The sequence below is a fragment of the Giraffa tippelskirchi genome, chromosome 5 (assembly GCF_054371585.1).
Source record: "Giraffa tippelskirchi isolate mGirTip1 chromosome 5, T2T-mGirTip1v1.2.pri, whole genome shotgun sequence".
Lineage (NCBI taxonomy): Eukaryota > Metazoa > Chordata > Mammalia > Artiodactyla > Giraffidae > Giraffa > Giraffa tippelskirchi.
Genome location: NC_137279.1, coordinates 58,778,782 through 58,801,048, shown reverse-complemented (window position 1 = coordinate 58,801,048; position 22,267 = coordinate 58,778,782). Strand labels below are relative to the sequence as shown.

The following is a 22,267-nucleotide window of genomic DNA, read 5'->3' as shown; positions in this document are numbered from 1 at the left end:
GCCTAGTGGGCTGCAATGGGGTCACAAAGAGTTAGACATGACTGAGACATGCACACACACATGCATACATACCATTAACTGAGGCCTTAAGTAAAGTAAATGGATCTAATTTCCCCAGTATAGTAAATTTTCTTTTTTATTTTCTTTTTGGCTTAGATATACTTTTTGGGTACTAAAAGGTCTCCCCTTCAAGATACATAAACAAAAATACACAGACACATTTCCATATACAATTGAAAGCTTTATATGGATGTCCTAAAGCTCATCTATCATCTATGGTAGGCTTAGGGATCCCAGGACGCTATATTAAGGATTCTTCGATTATAATAACTCCTCCATTTTTCCTAATAATGGTGACATTATCAATATTATCAATGATGGTATATATGTCTTAATTTTGGCATCAGTAGTTTTAGGATTTAGTGACTCAGAGCATTACTTCATGCCATTTTCAAGATCTTGGCATCCACAAGAGGAAGAATTACAACATTTCTTATGGAAGAATAAGGCAAATATGCCATATCTTATGAGATTGGATTGAGTTTCAAATGACAACTGCCAAAGGAAAAAAATTCCCTTGCAGAACTCAAAGCACACAATACAGTCACTCAGGCCATTTGGGGCTGGCTTGGTTCCTAAGGTATAAAATGAGACTTGAACTACTGCCTAATTTCCTTGTATGCTCCCTAATATTATTAAGGATTGAAATTGCACGAATGTTTTAAAAATGTCCTTGAATTTAATTTTATGTTTATAATTCTGACATTGTTGACAGCTATTTTTAGTGTGTATTCTTTTTTATCCCATTGAAAATGATGGTAAACATTTTTAGAAGTCTTTCATAAGATTTTTTAGGCAAAGGTGTACTCGACACTGCATTTCCACATGTAATAATAATCCATATACTTTGTGTCTGTACTTGGAACATGAGAAAACAAAATAAAAATTAGGTAAAATGTGAAAGTGATTTAGAGATGGACAATGTGGAGCCTTTAAATTCATTAATGCATTCTATCACTATGTACTTTCAGACACCTATAACGTAGTTCTCTGGCTGCACATCATCTTTCATGAATATGCTATTTTTTTCTGAGTATAAAAATTATCAACAAAGCCAATTAGAAAGAGAATAATAATAAGAAAAAATTAAAACAAAAAAATTTTTTTAAATATCTTCCCTTTTATGCATTTTTAAATTAGATTTTTGTACATATACACTGGCCTATCTTTTGAAAAAGCTTTTTCTTTTCTTGTCTTTCTTTTTTCTCTACTCTCACTCCTGAGATCAAAGTACATGTTGCAATATGTCAGAACTTTTTTCTTCTTACTACTAAATAATATTCCTTTGAGTGAATATATTTTATTTATCCATTCATCAGTTAATGGATATTTGGATTACTTTTACATTTTGACTATTATGAATAAGATTATATGAGGATGTATTTTTCTTTTTGTCTGGATACATAGCAAGGAGTTAAAGTGCTGGGTCATATAGTAACCCTGTACTTAGTATTTAGAGGAACACAAAATTGTCTTCCAAAGCAGGTGCACATTTTACATTTCCACCATCAGTCTATAGGAATTCCACTTGCCCCACCTCCTCATCAACACGTGTACTTTTAATGATAGCTATGTTAGTGTGATATCTCACTGGGCTTTTGATGTGCATTTCTCTTATGACAGATAATGTCAAGCGCATTTCTTCATATGCTTATTTGCCATTTGTATATCTTCCTTGGAGCAATGTCTATTTAGGTCTTTTACTCAGTTTTTAAATTAGATTGTCTGCTATTATTGAATTGTAAAGTTTTTCTTTAATTAGTTTATGTTTATTGAAGGATAATTGCTTTACAGAATTTTGCTGTTTTCTTTCAAACCTCAACATGAATCAGCCATAGGTATACATATATTTGCTCCCTTTTGAACCTCCCTCCCATCTCCCTCCCCATCCCAACCCTCTAGGCTGATACAGAGCCCCTGTTTGAGTTTCCTGAGCCATACAGCAAATTCCTGTTGGCCATCTATTTTACATATGGTAACGTAAGTTTCCATGTTACCCTTTTCATACATCTCACCCTCTCCTCCCCTCTCCCCATATCCATAAGTCTGTTCTCTATGTCTGTTTCTCCACTGTTGCCCTGTAAGTCAATTCTTCGGTACCATTTTTCTAGATTCCGTATGTATGTGTTGCTGCTGCTGCTGTTAAGTCACTTCAGTCGTGTCCGACTCTGTGCGACCCCATAGACGGCAGCCCACCAGGCTCCCCCGTCCCTGGGATTCTCCAGGCAAGAACACTGGAGTGGGTTGCCATTTCCTTCTCCAATGCATGAAAGTGAAAAGTGAACATGAAATCACTCAGTCGTGTCTGACTCAGCGACCCCATGGACTGCAGCCCACCAGGCTCCTCCGTCCATGGGATTTTCCAGGCAAGAGTACTAGAGTGGGGTGCCATTGCCTTTTCCGATGTATGTGTTAGAATACAGTATTTATTTTTCTCTTTCTGACTCACTTCACTCTGTATAATAGGTTCTAGGTTCATCCACCTCATTAGAACTGACTCAAATGTGTTTCTTTTTATGGTTTAATAATATTCCATTGTGTATATATACCACAACTTCTTTATCCACTCATCTGTCGATGGACATCTAGATTGCTTCCATGTTCTAGCTATTGTAAATAGTGCTGCAATGAACAATGGGATACACGTGTCTCTTTCAATTTTGGTTTCCTCAAGATATATGACTAGCTGTGGGATTGCTGGGTCATATGGTGGTTTTATTCCTAGTTTTTTAAGGAATCTTCATACCATCTTTCATAGTGGCTGTATCAATTTACATTCCGACCAACAGTGCAAGAGTGTTCCCTTTTCTCCACACCCTCTCCAGCATTTATTGTTTGTAGACTTTTTGATGAGGGCCATTCTGACTGGTGTGAGGTGATATCTCATTGTAATGAATTGTAAAGTTTTTTGCTATTTTTTTTAGCATATGCTGGAGACAAAGCTCTTATCGGCTATATGCTTTACAAATACTTTCTCCCATTTGTTGGGCTGTTTTTTTTTTCATCTTCCTAATGATGTCCTTAGTAAAATAAATGTTCTAAATTTTAATGAAGTCCAATTAATCCATTCTTTTGTTTGTTCGTGCTGTAGGAGTCATATCTAGAAAGTCACTGACTAATCCAAGGATATGAAGATTTAAAGCTATTTTCATCTAAGAGTTTTATAGTTTTAGCTCTCACATTTCATTCTTTGTTCTACTTTAATTTTTTGTATACAATATGAAGCAGGAAATTCAACTTCATTTTTTTGCATATCACTATCATTTACTGAAAAGAACATTATTTATTTGTCATGGCACTCGTCAAAAATCAACTGACTATGAAAGCAATGGCTAATTTCCAGACTCTCAGTTCTATTACAGTATATCTCTCTGCAAACCACATCACATTATCTTGATTGTTAAAATATTATTGTAAATTTTGAAAATTAGAAGTGTAGTCTTCTAAATCTGTTCTTTTTCAAAACTGTTTTGGCCTTTTTTGAGTGACTTGAGTTTTAATATGAATTTTAGGATCGTCATAAATGTCTCCAAACAAGCAAGCTGGACCTTTAAGACTGTATTGACTTTCTAGATCAATTGGGAGAGCATTGATGTCTTAGCAATATTAAGTCTCTGATACATAAGGACAGGATTTTTTTCTATTTATTTACATCTTCTTTAATTCCTTTCAACAATATCTTGTAGTGTTCAGACTTATTTTAAGTTTTGGACTTATTTTATTAAATATATTCCTAATTATTGTATTATTTTGATGCTATTTAAATAGTGTTTTTAATTTCATTTTCAGATTGTTCATTACAAGTATATAAAAATACAACCGATCTCTGTAAATTGATCTTGTATTCTGAAACTTTGTTGAACCTTGTCCATTCTGATAGTATGTTGATATATTCCTTGGAATCAGGATTTTCTTTTTACCTACAAGATCATGTTATATACAAAGAAAGTTTTACTTCTTCCATTTCAATGGGATGACTTTTCTTTCCCATTTTCTTGCCTAATTTCCCTGGCTAGAACCTACAATACAATGTTCAATAGAACATTGTTGTCTTATTTCTGATCTTAGGTGGAGAGCATTGTTTTTCACTGAGTGCTTTCATTTATAAGTAGGAAGTCAGCAGTAGGTGGGTATTGCATAGGCATTTGTTTTCAAATTGAAGAAATTCTCCATTTGTAGTTTTCTGAGTGTTTATCATGAATGTGAGTTAAATTTTCTCAAATACTCTTTCTGAAAGCATTATTAATAATCAGGTGACTTTTTCCTTAGCAGAAAAGAAGTTGATTGTATTTTTTGATTTTCAAATATTGAAATAATGCATTCCTAGAACACAATCACTTTGGTCTTTGTGTTTAACTATTTTTAAATACTGCTGAATAATTCATGTGCTAAAAAATTGTTAAAATCATTGCTCTCTTGATTCATGAATGATATTGGTTTGTGCTTTTCTTTCATGCACTGTCTTTGGGTTGTTTGTTACTCTCAGGGGAGTGTGTAATTTCCTCAGTTCTGTCTCATAACAAAAATTTGAAGCGATGGACCAGCATTACAGCCCTTAGACTGACCAGTGTTACAGCTCAGTTTTATTTAGAAAGTAAAGGAAAATACATCCTCAAGGCGTGAGGGCATGCCAACCCAAAAGATGCGGAGAAGAGAGGCCCCCGGCCCAATTTTGGCTCCTCTTTTTATATGCTTTTTCTCCTCCTGCTGTGCCTGCCCTATAAATTGGGATAGCCAGGAGTGCTGTTTGTTTTACCTGAGGTCCTCACTCCAGTCCTTGGATCTTTCTTTGTTCTATTTTTGAGGGCTTTTCCCTTCCTTGTCTTTTAGCCATCACCCTTCTCGACTCCTTTTTCCTATTCTAACTACCTAACACTATCAAGATAATAAGTTCACAAAATGAGTTAGAATGTCTTCATTTCTTTTCTATATTCTGTCAGAGATGCAGAACTCATGTGAATTACTTCGAAAATGTTTGCTAGATTTCTCCAATGAAACATTAAGGCCTGGAGATTTCACCTTTAGTTAGTTTTTAATTATGAATTCAAATACCTTAATAGTTGTAAAGTTATTCAAGTTATCTATTTCATGTTGGGTGAGTTGGCAATTTGTATTTATTGAAGAAATATTTCATTGCATCTAAGTTGTAATATGTATGAGTATAGAGTTACTGGTAGTATTCTCTTATTATTCTTTTGATGTCTGCAAGATCTGAAGTGATATTTCCTGTTTCATTTTTGCTTAGCAATTTGTTTTATTTTTTCTTTGCCAGTCTTGGTAGATACATGTCAATTTAATTTACCTTTCCAGAGATCCATGTCTTTCATTGAATTTTTCTATTGTTTTTCTGTTTTGATGTGTATTGATTTCTGCTCTTAGTTTTATTATTTCATTTATTCTGCTTGCTTTGAAATGACTTTCCTTTTCCTTTTCTTATTTCTTGAATTGGGAGTTCAGATTATAGGTTTGATACTTTTTGTTCTGTTTTTTAAAGTAAGCACTTAGGGTCATAATCTTCCCTTGTGTCCCTGTTTTATTTGCACCCAGAGATTTTCATATTTCATATTTTTGTATGGTTTTGGTTCTTTTAAATCATTAAGTTTGCTATATGTCCCAGGATATTTTCTGCTTTGTGTAATTAATATTTGTATTCTGCAATTGTTGAGGGGACTGTTCATCAAACGTCAGATAGATTTTTTGGTTGGAAGATATTTTTTATTTCTGTATTCTTGAATTTCAATTGTTCTATCAAACATGTTGCATTTTCTCTTGTTTATTTATCCTTTCAGGTCTTAGTTTTTCTTCATATATTTTGCAGTGCTGCTGTTTGGTAGAAACACATTTAGGATTTTTATGTCTTCTTGCTTCATTGGCTCCTTGATCATTATGTATATATCTTTGTCTCATGTAATATCTCAGTCTCTATCTCTCATCATGTAATATCTCTGTCTCAAATTTTATTTGCTCTGTATTCCACATTATCTGCTATTACTATTGACAATTGTTTTCTTTTGATTAATTTTTGCATAGTATAAGTTTTTCTATCCCTTTTATGTCCAGCCTTAAAGGACATAAAATTATTAATACATAAAGTGAACTTTTTTCTATAAAAGCAGACAGTGGGTAATGATTTTTTAAATCTGTTCTGTTAATCTTTTAAAATTGGTTTATCAGACCATTTACCTTTAATTACATCATTGTTATATTAAGGCTTAATAGATATGCCATTTTATTTTCTTTGGTTTTAATTTATTCTATCTGCTTTTCTATCTCTATTTACTTTCTCCCTGTATTGTTGCAGGTTACTTGAAGATTTTTTTTTTTTTACTTTAACATTTTTTCAGAATTTCATTTTGATTATCTGTTGTGTTTTAGAGCACATTCTTATAGCCTTTTTAGTTGTTGCCTAGATATTACCTTATATATACACATATTAAAGTCTGCTATTTTTTTTTTTTTTAATTTTACCAATTCCAGTTAAGGACAGAAAAGTTACTGCCACTTACATTCTCTTACCCTCTCCATTTCAAAAATAATTGTTTTACATATCTCCTCTAATATATTGAGAACCACACCAGGTAGTGATCCTCAAAAATTTTTTAAAACTCTAAGAGGGAAAATATATTATATTTAGCCATGTTTTAACTCTTTATTTTTATGCCTTCCTGATGTTTCAAGATTCCTTTATGTGTCATTTCCTTTCTGTTTAGAGAAGTTTCTTTAGCCAAATTTTAGGTATATGCTGAAGACAAATGTATGGATGCTTTAAAATCCTTATATGATAATTCTAACATCTAAATCACCTTGATACTGATATTATTGATTGTCATTATCCTATCGGAAACAGGACATTTTGGTGTTACAAGAATCTGAATCTTACTTAACCATTGCTTCAACAGTAAGGCCTCCTATGAAACTCCTCTGGTGGTTGAAGAGGGGATGTTGCCTAGATATTGCCGGGTGGGTATGGAAATCAAGGTTCTCCACTCTGGCTCCACTGACCCAGCAGGGGCAAGCCTTCTTATTACCACAGGCAAAACTTGGAGTTTCGGCTCTCCACTAGGACTCTGAAAACACTGCCCAAGCTGGGAGAGGAGAAATAACTCCATTTCCATGTGATCTCAAAGGATGCCTATTTATATTGATGACATTAATGGTCAGAGAGGGCATATCTTCTGAAATGTCATTGTCCTAGTGTACAATTCCACCCCAAAATTAGATTCACCCCATGAGATGTGGGGAGAGAGACCTAGAGACAGTACTGTACTGAAGCAGTCTCCTTTGTCCATCCTAGAAAGCATATTAAAAAGCAGAGACATGACTTTGCTGACAAAGGTCCATACAGTCAAAGCTATGGTTTTTCCAGTAATCAAGTATGGATGTGACCATTAGACCATAAAGAAGGCTAAGCAGTGAAGAATTGATGCTTTTGAACTGTGGTGCTGGAGAAGACTCTTGAGAGTCCCTTGAGAGTCTCTTGAGAGCAAGGAGATCAAACCAGTCAATACTAAAGGACATCAACCCAGAATATTCATTGGAAGGGCTGATACTGAAGCTCTAATACTTTGGCCATCTGATGCAAAGAACTGACTCATTGAAAAAGACCCTGATGCCAGGAAAGATTGAAAGCAGGAGGAGAAGGGGATGATAGAGTATGAGATTGTTGGATGGCATCATCAATTCAATGGACTTGAGTTTGAGCCAACTCCAGGAGATAGTGAAGGACAGGGAAGCCTGGCATGCTGCAGTCCATGAGATCACAAAGAGTCAGACATGACTGAGTGACTGAACAACAACAAAGTTTCCATTGTGTGATAAAACCATTCTTCCCAAGTTCACATTCAGTGACATCTCATTGGTAAATTGATCATAGTGGGTTTTGTTTTTCTCAGATATGTACTTGTTAAATGTTTACAAGCACAGAACTATCAAACTACCTCCTACTTCTGTGAAATGGAGTTGAGATAGAAATTTGAGAAAAATTAGATTCTAATTTCTTGCATGTCTCAGTTGTACACCTGAGGGACAAATATGCTATACTTTAGTTCACATGAGTTATGACAAATAAATGAAACTTTGAGAATTGTAACTTTGGTTCACAGTTTTTTAATCAGTTCAGTTCAGTCCAGTCACTCAGTCATGTCTGAATCTTTGCAACCCCATGGACTGAAGCACACTAGACTTCCCTGTCCATCACCAACTCCCAGAGCTTGCTCAAACTCATGTCCATTGAGTCGGTAATGCCATCCAACCATCTCATTCTCTGCTGTCCCCTTCTCCTCCTGCCTTCAATCTTTCCCAGGATCAGGATATTTTCCAATGCGTCGGTTCTTTACATTAGGTAGCCAAAGTACTGGAGTTTCAGCTTCAGTATCAGTCCTTCCAATGAATATTCAGGACTGATTTCCTTTAGAATTTACTGGTTTGATCTCCTTGCAGTCCAAGGGACTCTTTAGAGTCTCCTTCAACACCATAACTTACAAAACACTAATTTTTCAGCACTCAGCTTTCTTTATGGTTCAACTTTCACATTCATACATGACTACTGGGGAAAAACCATAGCTTTGACTAGACAGACCTTTGTCAGCAAAGTAATGTCTATGTTTTTTAATACGCTGTCTAGGTTAGTCATAGCTCTTCTTCCAAGGAGCAAGCATCTTTTAATTTCATGGCTAAAGTCATCATCTGCAGTGATTTTGGAGCCCAAGAAAACAGTCTGCCACTGTTTTCATTGTTTCCCCATCTACTTGCCATGAAGTGATGGGACCAGATGCCATGATCTTAGTTTTTTGAATGTTTAACTTTAAGCCAGCACAAGACGGCAGAGTAGAAGGATGTGTGTTCAACTTCTCCTGCAAGAACTCCAAAATTGCAACTCCCTGCTGAACAACAATTGACTGGAGAATGTTGCATCCCACCAAAAAAATACCCCATGTAAAAGGACAAAGTAGAAGCCCCAGTAAGATGGTAAGAGGGGTGAAATCATATTTAGAATCAAACTCCATACCCACCAGAGACCCTTGGAGGGCTCAAACAAAACTTTGTGCTCACCAAGACCCAGAGACCCCACAGAGACTGAGCCAGACCTGCCTTTGAGTGTCTCCCGTGGAGGCACGGGTCATCAGTGGCCTGCTGTGGGGACAAAGGCTCTGGCTGTAGCAGACCTGGGACACACAGCGTGTGGCATAAGCCATTTTAGAGAAGGTTGCCATTAGCCCCACCATAAAGCTACCAAGCATATAACCCACAAACTGCAGAACAATTATACCAAAGAAATTCTCACATTGTTAAGAAAGTTCCAGGACCCACAACAGACTTCCCAACCTGGGGATCCAGAAAAGGGTCTGAGAACCCCTAGGGAATTTGACTTTGGAGGGCAGTGGGAAAGAATTTCCATAGGACTAGGGAAACAGACTCTTGGAGGGCACAAAAAAACTTTGTGAGCACCAGGAGCCAGGAGAAAGGGGCAGTGTTTCCACAAGAGACTGAGTCAGACTTGCCTGTGAGTGTCCAGGAGTCAGTCTCTAGCAGAGGCATGGGTTGACAGTGGCCTGCTGCGGGGTCAGGGGCACTGAATACAACAGTGCAGGCCTAAGTCCTTTTGAAGGAGGTCACCATTACCCCCGCCAAAGTTTGGCCTCAGGCCAAACAACAGGGAGGGAACACAGTCCTGCCCAACAGAAAAGTTGGATTAAAGATTTACTGAGCATGGCCCCACCCATCAGAACAAGACCCAGATTCCCCACAATCAGTCTCTCCCATTAGGAAGCTTCTAAAAGCCTCTTATCCTTATCCATCAGAGGGCAGACAGAATGAAAACCACAATCACAGAAAACTAACTAACTGATCACAAGGATCACAGCCGTGTCTGACTCAATGACACTATGAACCATGCCATGCAGGGCCACCCAAGACCCTACAGACGGGTCCTCGTGGAGAGTTCTGACAAAACATGGTCCACTGGAGAAGGGAACGGCAAACCACTTCAGTATTCTTGACTTGAGAGCCCCATGAACAGTATGAAAAGGCAAAAAAGTTTTTAATACTGTATACTAAAATTACTTGACCTTAGGTCTTGAGGGAGAAAATACATTTAAGTGAAAATTTCACTTTCATGCATTGGAGAAGGAAATGGCAACCCACTCCAGTGTTCTTGCCTGGAGAATCCCAGGGATAGCGGAGCCTGGTGGGCTGCCGTCTATGGGGTCGCACAGAGTCGGACACGACTGAAGAGACTTAGCAGCAAAAGCATATTATTAAAACCATTTTAAATGACCATCTGACTATGACATTAGTGCTCAAAGAGAATCTCTCATTTTCTCAACATTTAGTAAACAAATATATGTAGAGTACTCATTACATGACTGAAACCATATTGCTTGTGTTGAACAGAGAGAAGACAGAGTATATAAATAAATTTGCTTAATTAAATAAAGGCTATAGTGAAAATGGGCTTCCCTTGTAGCTCAGCTGGTAAAGAATCTGCCTGCAACGCGGGAGACCTGGGTTCGATCCCTTGGTCGGGAAGATCCCCTGGAGAAGGGAAAGGCTACTCACTCCAGTATTCTGGCCTGGAGAATTCCTTGGACTGTATAGTCCATGGAGTCAGAAAGAGTCAGATACATCTGAGCAAACTTCACTTTCACTTTCATAAGGAAAATACCATTTGATGATGAGAAATACAGTGGTTTAAGAATGTTCTTTAATTGCGTGGTGAGTGAAGAGATCTCAAAGGATATATCAGTATTTGAGTTGAGATTTGAATAATAAGCAAAAGTCATATATGGTGAAATTTCAGGGCAAATGTATATGGATAAGATGTGTAAAGACAGATTTTAATAATCAACATATATAAAAATATAATGTGATTCTCTCAGAAAATAGTGCCTCAATATCACCATATAAAAACCATAGAAACTGCCTTTGTTAATTATTTTTCTACTCTTCAGCATTCCAATGAAGCATAAAATGCTCTTTGATTAACACACTATGGTTAATATGATGGTCTTCAAAAAATAAACATTTTAGTTCACATTATATTTGGCTTTTATTTGTTAAAAAATGTTTTTATGCATGCTACAAGTTATATGACAAATATATTTTGCCTTGAACTTATTATATATACATTGCAACTTAAATTTTTTTTTTCTTTAACCAGATTGTGGATTATGCTCTTGGCCACTACATTCTAAACTATTTGCAAAAGAATTTACTTATTAAAAATTAACACAATCAGTGCTTCCTTGGTGATCTGGTAGTTAAGAATCTGCCTTGCAAAGCAAGGGACACTGGTTCAATCCCTGGTCTGGGAAGATCCCACATGCTGTGGCGCAACTAAACACATGAGCTGCAACTACTGAGTCTGCACTCTAGAGCCCACGAGCCACAACTACCGAGCCCATGTGCTTAGAGCCTGTGCTCCACACAAGAGAGAAGCCACTGCCTTGAGAAGCCTGAGCAACACAACTGGAGAGTAGGCCCTACTCGCCACAATTAGAGAAAGCCTGTGCACAGGAATGAAGTCCCAGCACAGTCAAAAAATAAAATAAATAAATCTTTTTAAAATATATATTAAAGATTAATACAATCATTGAATTAATTCTTCAAGGTAAATTTTCCCTTTATCTATTTTTATGTGTTAGTACTATCAGAAGAGGGAAAAAGCTTCAGCTGAAGACAGCACATTTAAATATGGAGCTACTTTTCCTGATTGGTAATACAGTTAGGATCTATGTTAATACAGGTCAGACATCATTTGTGATGTTGATAATTAAAATTTATAAAATTTTAAAAACTCATTGTACTGTTATAGAAAAGGTTACAAGAAATTTATCATAATTTCCATTTGGATCTGTGATTTTTTTTTGTACTATCACCTATGAAATTGGGAGGAAAACTGTTCTTGTTTACTTAATATTACTTATTAATATTAATTCACCAATAATTCCCAGGCATGTACTTAACTTCTTTCTTTGTTTATGGAATGTCTTACCTCCCAATTTTTTGACAACTGCAAACTTAAAAATAAAATGAGCCTTTCTTATGTGCAAAGAACCATCCAGGTAACCTTATACTTCATGTTGATATTAAAAGTTGCACAGAAACACCCTTAAAGCAACCTCTCTTTGAAATGCAAACACAAGAGAGGAGTTCCTGATATAGTCCTCAATTTCACTGATGTACCATATCCTGAATTAGTTTCTGAAAGAGAGCTGTTCTTTGATAGTGAGAACTCACCTGATCACAAAGGAGGCTACTGTTTCTTGTGCCAACTTTATCACAATCACAGGGTCTGCAAACATCTATGGCTGAAGGATCTGCACCAACTTGTCGGAAAAAGTAATCCTTACACAGCTCACAGTTCTTTCCTGCGTCGGGGAAAGGTTATGCATTATGACTTCCATTTCATTAAAATCACCTGCATAATTCAAAATTAAAGACTGTATTCCTTTGAGGGAATTCTATAATTTTCGGGACGTCCATTTTAATGTACCTTTCATCTCTACCTGCCAGTTTAGTGATCCACAGCATATGAAACAATGAACCTGTTACAAACTGTGCTTTACTTCATTAAACTCCCATCTGTTATATAATACCACACTTCTAAAAAGCTGTGCTTTGCAGGGTCCCATACATTTTGAAATAGTTTATTTCCAAACTTAAAACTTTAGTTTCACACCAGGTATTGAATCTAAATCAAATATGAGAAATTTCTACATGTGTGGGAGAAGATAGCTATACAGTTAGAAGCAAATAAGTATATAGTATTAAAATATTTTTCTGGAACTAGATCTGATAAAATAGAAGACTACTCTTAACGTAATTTATTATTCTATAGTCAATGTGATTAAAAGTTAATGCTTCTATTAGTGCCTATGGCCGTTATTTTTCATTTCAAATATCAAAATACAATTTTATATTTAGCTACACCAAATAAATTTCATATTAAATGTTAGAATATCTTGACACTTTAGAAATATGAGCTAATTCCTGTTGTTTACAATTTGTTATTCAGAAAATTTCCCTTTCCATCTTATATTAGAAAACAATCCAAATTAGAGGAAGTTTCTAAGGTAAATTTGAGTAGCATATCAGATCACTGAAATAAAACTCAAGGCTGCCAATTCCCCCTTTAAACATGATGCACTTTTGCTCAAATATTGCTGAAATTGGCCCAATGTTAGAAGACTGAAAATAACTTGGGCCTCCCTCATAGCTCAGTGGATAAAGAATCTGCCTGCAATGCAGGAGACCCAGGTTCAATCCTTGGGTCAGGAAGATCCCCTAGAGAAGGAAATGGCAACCCACTCCAGTATTCTTGCCTGAAGAATCCCATGGACAGAGGAACCTGGCAGGCTACAGTCCGTGGGGTCGCAAGAGTAGGACACAATCTAGTGACCAAACCACCATCATGAAAATAACATGATCAAATGAAAAACTCACATTCTAATAGATGTTGAATGTGGGCTAATTAAAAATAAAATGGATTTATGTCTAGGATATTTCCGTTTATATATGCTGATGACTCCCAAATTTATATCTCCAATCTAGAAATCTGTCCTTTGTTTATCATTCAATGAATATTTATTGAGTGATTACCACATTCCAAATACTATGCTAAGTGCTGAGGAAAATACACAGGGCATCCTTTTTACAGGGCTATCTTATAGTCTAGCAGGTAAGAAGAATCCCAATTAAATAATTACATGAATAAATATACATTTAAAAGCTGTGATAAGCATAAGATGCCACTCAAGTATATAGATTATACTGATCTTCTCTGAAGAATCATGGAAGGCTTTCTCTAAGGAAGGAGTTTCAGAACTGTTTCTGACTGCCTCAGTTCAGCTCAGTTTAGTCATTCAGTCGTGTCTGACTCCTTGCAACCTCATGGACTGCAGCACATCAGGCTTCCCTGTCCATCACCAACTCCCAGAGTTTATTCAAACTCATGTCCATTGAGTCTGTGATGCCATCCAACCATCCCATCCTCTGTCATCCCCTTCTCCTCCTGCCTTCAATCTTCCCCAGCATCAGAGTATTTTCAAATGAGTTAGTTCTTCACATCAGGTGGCCAAAGGATTGGAGTTTCATCTTCAACATCAGTCCTTCCAATGAATCTTCAGACTGATTTCCTTTAGGATGGACTGGTTGGATCTCCTTGCAGTACAAGGGACTCTCAAGAGTCTTTTTCAACACCACAGTTCAAAAGCATCAATTCTTTAGCGCTCAGCTTTCTTCACCATCCAACTCTCACATTCATACATGACTACTGGAAAAACCATAGCCTTGACTAGATGGACATTTGTTGGCAAAGTAATATCTCTGCTTTTTTAATATGCTGTCTAGGTTGTTAATAACTACTCTTCCAAGGAGTAAGTGTCAAAGAGAGTTTATTCTTTCTTTCTTGGAAACCTACAGGGAACATGTTCAAAACAGAATTTGCCATCTTCTCCTTAAGTTTGATCCTCCTGTATCCTATCCAAATGGCTGTTACCAATTTTGATTGTGCTGCTCAAACTGGAGTGTTAGTCATAAGTCTTGACTCTTCTTACTTCCCTTATCTACACTCTGCACCCTGCTCAGAAAATGCATCACTTTCTACCCTAAATATCTACTGGGTCCACTCATTTCTATTCACACGACTTAATTGTCTTCCCACATTATTTTTCATCTGAACTTTTGTAATATCTGACTAACTGGTTTTCCCAAACCACTTTTGACCCTCTACAAACCATTCTCTATAACCTGATGGATGTTTCAAAAACACAATACTTTCCCGAAGTGCCCATACTTGGCATCTCATTAACTTTAGAGTACAAGCCAATCTCTTTATCGTAGTTGAGATGGCCTTCTAGCATCTGAACTCTGCCTTTCTTCCTAGTTCCTTTCTTACAATCAACCATTTGCACTTCTGCAAGTATGCCATGTTTCTCTTTCCTCTCGGCCATTGTGCAACTGTTTCTCTTACTGGAAAACTTTGTTTACACTCCAATATCTACCCCTACTCCCTCACCTGGTTAACTCCTACTACTCCTCTCCACTTGAGCACTCATCAAACCTTTTAATTGTTCCTTTAATAGGATGTCTTTACCACCATGTGGGCTTCCCAGGTGGCTCAGTGGTTAAAAAAAAAAAAATCTGCCTGCCAATACAGAGATGTGGGTTCAATCTCTACATCAAAAGATCCCCTGGAGGAGGAAATGGCAACCCACTCTAGTATTCTTGCCTGCAAAATCTCATGGACAAAGGAGCCTGGTGGGATACAGTTCATGGGGTCGCAAAGAAATGGACACAAGCTAGCGACTAAACAAAAACAATAACAAACCACCATGTAATAATCCATACAAAGACAATAAAATTCATCATCTTATTTTTATATTCCCAGTACCTAGCCAAGAGCTTGTACCATTTTAGGTTACCAATAATTATCTAATAAATTCATTCATTATTCAAAGTAGCATAATTTCAAACCCATCAGACTTGGGCCATTATGTTTTACAAATTCTAATATCTATTTCTGTTTTTAACATATCAGCCTTTCAGAAATTGTAATTTTTCAATGACTAGTCAAAATGCAAAATGCTGGTTGTTTCTTGGAACAAGACTTTAATAGTTAGTTTCTGCTTTTAATTAAAATTTTTAAAAAGAGATTCCCAGATTATCAGAATCCATGTCAAATCTGACATGTAAATATCTCTACATGAGAATCCAGGAATACTGGAAGATCTGGGTCACACAATAAAATTTATTTTTAGGATATACACATTCAGAATTGGAGAAGAAAATGGTGATCCACTCTAGTATTCTTGCTTGGGAAATCCCATGGATAGAGGAGCCTGGTGGACTACAGTCCATGGGGTCTCAAAAGAGTTGGACACAACTTAGTGACTAAACAACAATAATACATTCAGAATAATACAATAATTCTTGATTTATCCAAAACATATTTATGATCTAATCAAATGGTGTGAACTTATTTAAAAAATTCTTTTTCCTGAAATTATATAGTTTAAGACTCCAGTATTTGAAAGCTATCCAATCATTTGGAATTATGAAAATCTGGTAAACCAGAGTAGTTTTCAAACTTAATAGTATGAAAGCACTTTCTTAAATAAAATAGCAATCATATAATTTAAAATAGTATGCAGCATGTGTAGGTCAAGTCTATCTTTGTTATTTTTGTTATTTGCTAGTTACCTGTAGTGTTATGCTCACAGTCATCACAAACTCCTCCACCTCCTCTGTAGTGCTCAAATGGAAAGGGATCCACTGAGATGTTGTAGTGGCAGCTTCTGGAATGGCTGTTGCATTCACAGGGTTTACAGTTAGAGGCATGAACATGATCACTTTGGTGGAAAGGCTTGTCATTATAAAGAGGCAGGCAGCGATCACACTAGAATAAAGTAATATAAGAATGATAAATATATAAAGGTGTATTTTTTCTTTTTATTTATGTGTCAGGTACTTCCACTAGATAGCTAATATCAAAAAGTTAAAAGCCAGCCACTATTGTATTTTTTAAGTGTTTTATAAATCAGAAATCAGCATATTACAGGCATGGTCACACAGATTTATAAAAGTGAAAATGCAAGCTGAAACCATGTAAAGAGATCTTAATAACCAATGGGGGAAATTACGATTGTTTCACAATCTGAAATCTTTTCTCAAAACATTAAAAACTTGACTTTAAGTCCTGGTTCTACCAAGTAAAGAGCTTGGAGTCATCACTCCATCATAACAAAAAATAAAATGTTGAACAGAATGAAAAAAACGACTCTCCCAGCATCCCTAAGTGGGGAACACAGGGCAAGTACCTGTCCCAAAGATTGGAGAAACAGGCAAATACAGGGAGTCTCAGCTATAGGAGGCCAACAAAGCTCTGTCTAGTCAAAGCTATGGTTTTTCCACTAGTCATGTATGTATGTATGTGAGAGTTGGACTATGAAGAAAGCTGAGTGCTGAAAAATTGATGCTTTTGAACCTTGGTGTTGGAGAAGACTCTTGAGAGTCCTTTGGACAGCAAGAAGATCCAACCAGTCCATCCTAAAGGAAATCAGTCTGAAGATTCATTGGAAGCACTGATGCTGAAGGTTAAATTTGAATACTTTGGCCACCTGATGTGAAAAACTGACTCATTGGAAAAGACCCTGATGCTGGGAAAGATTGAAGACAGGAGGGGAAGGGGAGGACAGAGGATGAGATGGTTAGATAGCATCACTGACTTGATGGATGTGAGTTTGAGTAAGCTCTGGGAGTTGGTGATGGACAGGGAAGCCTGGCTTGCTGCAGCCCATGGGGTCACAAAAAGTTGGACACAACTGAGTGATTGAACTGAACTGACAGCTATAGGAACAAAGTCTCATTGGCAGAAGCATCCATGAAAATGAATGTTGGGGTGGAAAATCTGAATTATAATTGATACAGTGTTGGAAGTTCAGTATGGACAAGTCTGAGATTTGAAAACTCCTGGGAAATAAGGGTATCCCCACATATGTGACCATGTTCTCACAGTAAATAAACTTAGGGGAAAATCTCCTGGTGCTTCTGCCAGAGGGACAAGAAAGGGAGCATTTTTAAATACACAAGAACATTCTGTTTTTCTGATCAATATCTGCCTTAGGATGAAGTAGTTGACCAGAGCCTAACTGACCTGAAGAAGGGAAACATTCCACTCCAGCCCCCTCCTGTCATCCTGCCCTACCTAAAGGGAAAGTGGGTAGTGGCAACAAAGGCACACATTAAGTTACAGTCCAGAAGCAAAGGGTCACTGAAAGGCTGAACCCTAATCATAAGACTATAGAACACATCCCCTCCCTTCACTCCTCACCAGCAGATTGCTAAAAACCTGTTTACAGTAGTTCCTTTCAACTGGCACATCATGCCTGCTTTTCAAGAAATGAAAAAAAAAAAAAATACAAGGCATACAAGAAAGAGCAAACATCCGAGTTGTTATGGCAGAGATGTTAGAATTATCAGGCTTCCCAGGTGGCACTAGTGGTAAAGAACCTGCCCATCAATGCTGGAAATTTAAGGGACATGAGTTCAAGTCCTAGGTCAGGAATATCTCCTAGAGAAAGGCATCACAAATCACTCCACTGTTCTTGCCTGGAGAATCCCATGGACAGAGGAGTCTGACAGGGTATGCTCCATGAGGTCACAAAGAGTCAGACATGACTGAAGTGACTTAGCATACATGCATGCAAGGTTAACTTGCTATGGACTCTAGTGGATAAAGCAGAGAGCATGCAAGAACAGATGATTAATATAGCAGAGAGATGGAAGTCCTATGAAAGAACAAAAAGCAAATACTGAAAATCAAAAACACTGTACCAGAATTGAAGAATGCCTTTGATGAGCTTAGTGGTAGACTGTACAAGGCTGAGGAGGGAATCTCTGAACTAGATGATAGATATATCACTAAAAGCTTCAAAAAATGAAAAGCAAAGAAAAACAAACTGAAAAGACAAAATAGAAAACCCAAAGACTCTGAGAAAACTGAAAAAGTAGCAAAATACATATAATAGGAATATCAGAGGGAGAAGAAATATTTGAAACAACAAAATCCGTTACACTGAGGTATATCTTTTTCAAACTACAAAGAACCAAAGAAAAAATTCCAAAAGAGAAACCAAAATTAAAGACACTGAGCCTATAGAGTTAATAAATAATGACATCCCATTTCTCCTCAGAAAAATGTAAACAAGAAGAGAATTGCATGAAATACTTAAAGTGTTGAGAGAAAAAAACCCACCAACCTAGAACTATATACTCTGCACAATAATCCCTCAAAAGTGAGGGAGAAATAAAGACATGTAAGACACACACAAATTGAAAAAATGTGTTGCCAGTAAACTTGACTTGGAAGAAATTTTAAAAGAAATTTTGTAGAGAAGAGAAAAATAATATAGGTAAGAAACTTGGATCTACATAAAGAAAGGGAGAGCATCAAAAAAGGAATAAGTAACATTCTGAGAGAATAGCATTGAAACATGTATATTATCATATGTGAAACAGAACATCATTCTAGGTTCGATGCATGAGACAAATGCTCAGGGCTGGGGCAATGGGATGACCCGGTGGGATGGGATGGGGAGGGAGGTGGGAAGGGGGTTCAGGATGGGGAACACATGTAAACCCATGGATGATTCATGTCAATGTATGGCAAAAACCACCACAATATTGTAAAATAATTAGCCCCCAACTAAAATAAATAAATTTATTTAAAAAAAAAGAAAAAAAAGGAATAAGTAAAGATAAGACTATTAAAACTTTCATCAGCTAAAAATGTAAAGGGAAATATTTAGAAAATATTAAAACTAACAATAAATTATAATTTAATATTAGAAACTTTGAGAATTAAATTTTCTTTGTTAAAAAGCATTATCTTAAATAGTGCTTACCTTCTTATTCTATAAATTTCCATATAGAACAAGCACCTTCTCTACACCTTGAGAACTGTCATACTCTATTTCTAAGCATGGATCAGCCTACTTACATCATTTGTATGTTTGTGCTTTCATTGGCATGAAATATACCTGAGAATTCTTTAATGTAAAGTTTTTGTCAACATCACTTTGGCTAGGACATCTTTACCTATTCATTACAACCAATGTCCTTATTTATACTAAATTCACCTTAAGCTGCTCTGCCTGCATATATATATGCAAATGGTAGCACTGATCAACTATTTTGTTTGTAAGAAGAAATGTTTAATTGAAATTCCACTCCCAAAACTCTTTTCTTGCCATCTTTTCAACAATCATTCTTTTTTGAATATTCATACTCATAAATGCCAAATGAGTTTATCACTTACATAGAGGTTACATAACTACAAGCTTCTTTGTGAATGAAATGATTAATGAATGTGCACTGATCAGTCACCAACAGATTGAAAGAAGAGGCATGATTGGTCACTGATCATGATGTGCAGTGATTATTTCTTTAGTAATCTGTGGACTGAAGAGCCAGCAGCAAAATTATATAAAATCTATATTTTATATAATTATTTACAGTTAACAAACCATAATAACTAATATATGAAACATGTTTTTAGAGGACTGATTCTTAACTAAACTATGGTAAATGAAATTCATGCATATTGGAACTGTGCAGATGGAATTGCCTGTATAACTGAAGAAAAATTTTCTAAGTCACATAAACCTTGTTACATACTGGATCAATTAAAGCTAGAATTTTTTTAAACTAATTATTTAGCTTATCTAACACAAATACAATTTATGGACAAAGCCAAATTAAGGAACAATTTATAGGCAATGAGCTAAAATTTAAGCATAAATGTGTACTTAACAAAAGTAGTAATATCCATTTTATAAAGTAGAAAATAAAAATTGACAATTCAAATGTCAAATAATACGTCAAAATATTTAAATGAGATGATTTTTTAAAAAACTTTTACGTATTTTTTTTTTCAAAATTGGGACTACACAGAAACTCACATGTGCGCACACATATATATACCATATTACATAGCTTCATATCCTTAAATATCATTAATTTTATTATATTTTTCTCATTCACAGGATAATGTAGTAGTCATTCTTCAACTACTGCATAAGCATAAACATTTTGCTTTTTCTAATTTTTTAGAAATTTAAAACTTTAGTATCTCCTTAAGAAAGATCCTACAAGGAATACCTAACAACATCCATTTCCTTGTGTTCTGCTTAACTTAAAACTATGATTATTTCTTCATTATTTTTATTTTAGAAAAGTGTTAATCACTGTTTCAGTATGTATGTCTTTGGTTACTATTAAGGTTTAGTATTTTTCATTTGGTTTGATAAAAAATCTGTTTTGAAAAGGTTGTTCACTTTTATTTTTCATATTATTTTCTTATTTATTTTAAATATATTTTCATATATTAGGGACATTTATCTTTTGCCTGTCAAATAGTGAGGATCTAGTTCATAATTTTCAATATATACTTATATTTTATTTTCTTTTTCTACCTCACTTCTACATTATTGGCCAAAATTTTTAGCACTGTAATTAAAATCTATGACACAGTGGTGATGGTGAACATATCTGCATTATTTCTGACTTTAATGTAAATGTGTTTAATACAACTTTCATAATGATATTGACTACTGATCTCAGGTAGATGACCTTTATCATTTAAAAGAAGAAATCTCTACTCCAAAATTTTAAGAATGCTTCTATATAAAAAACAAATGTTGTCTAATTTTATTATACATTCTGAATCAATTTACCTACTGAACTGAAAAATTATGTTATAGGTTAATAGGTTAATTACAATCTATACTTGCATTCTAATAATAAACTCAAAGTCATTAATGGTAAATAATAATTATAAATAACAGTTAAAATTATTTAGGATTTTTGCATTTTTAGTCATAAATCAATTGCTCTAGATTTTTATAAAGACATTAAAATAAAACCTTGAAACTTTAATGAGGAACAAATACATATCTGTATTTATTATTTAATTTTAATGTCTGACCAAAAAATTTTCATTTTGTACACTAAAACCTATTATAGTCTGTCAAGTTATATTGTATATAAAGTATGATTGATTTGCAGTAAGATTAAAAATTTTTGCATATCAGAATTTCTGAAATATTTTTCTTTTTTTTTGATCTGAAATACTTCACATGACTTTCAAAAATACTCAACTTATTCCAGAGTCACATATATAAATTAGGAATCAGAAGAGTCAAACCATGTAGAATAAAGTATCACAATGTCTCTTCATATGTTCAAAATAATAGTCCTTTGTTTTTTCTAATTAACATTGTTTAAAACTATTTGATATTTTGGATTACAAAGATCATTCCTTTTTCTATTTTCTGCAATATGTATCTACTATTTCAGAACAGTTTATTCGATATATTTCATCATTATTATTGGAATAAACTATAGTCAAAAACATTTTTCCAGTATTTATTTTGCCTTAGTTCATGGCTGAACTATTTCTTCTCTTAATATTTTTAAATGTAGACAGAAAAAACATAAGAATTTAATTGTCCAATGTGTTGTTTTATGGTATTCTGAAAAGTTTAGCATGAAAACACATTGAGTTTTTCTACTTAGCTGAAGAGAAAAATAAAAAAGAAAAAATGAAAAGGAGGAGGATATAAACATTGTCACAATATTCACATCAGGTAAGGCTGCATTATAATCAGTAGTAAAATATGCTCTCTTTACATTTTGGTCTATTTAAAAA

General features: G+C 35.2%; 1 protein-coding gene across 1 annotated transcript in view; it reads right to left on the bottom strand.

Moving 5' to 3' along the window:
- The window catches only part of USH2A (usherin), a 901,466-nt gene that overhangs the window by 753,219 nt on the left and 125,980 nt on the right, over positions 1-22,267 (bottom strand). The window contains exons 9-10 of the mRNA XM_081491700.1: positions 16,261-16,456; positions 12,298-12,428 (exon numbers count right to left, since the gene is read on the bottom strand). Of these exons, the coding sequence (XP_081347826.1) occupies positions 12,298-12,428; positions 16,261-16,456 (327 nt within the window). The remainder of the gene's footprint in view (positions 1-12,297; positions 12,429-16,260; positions 16,457-22,267) is intronic.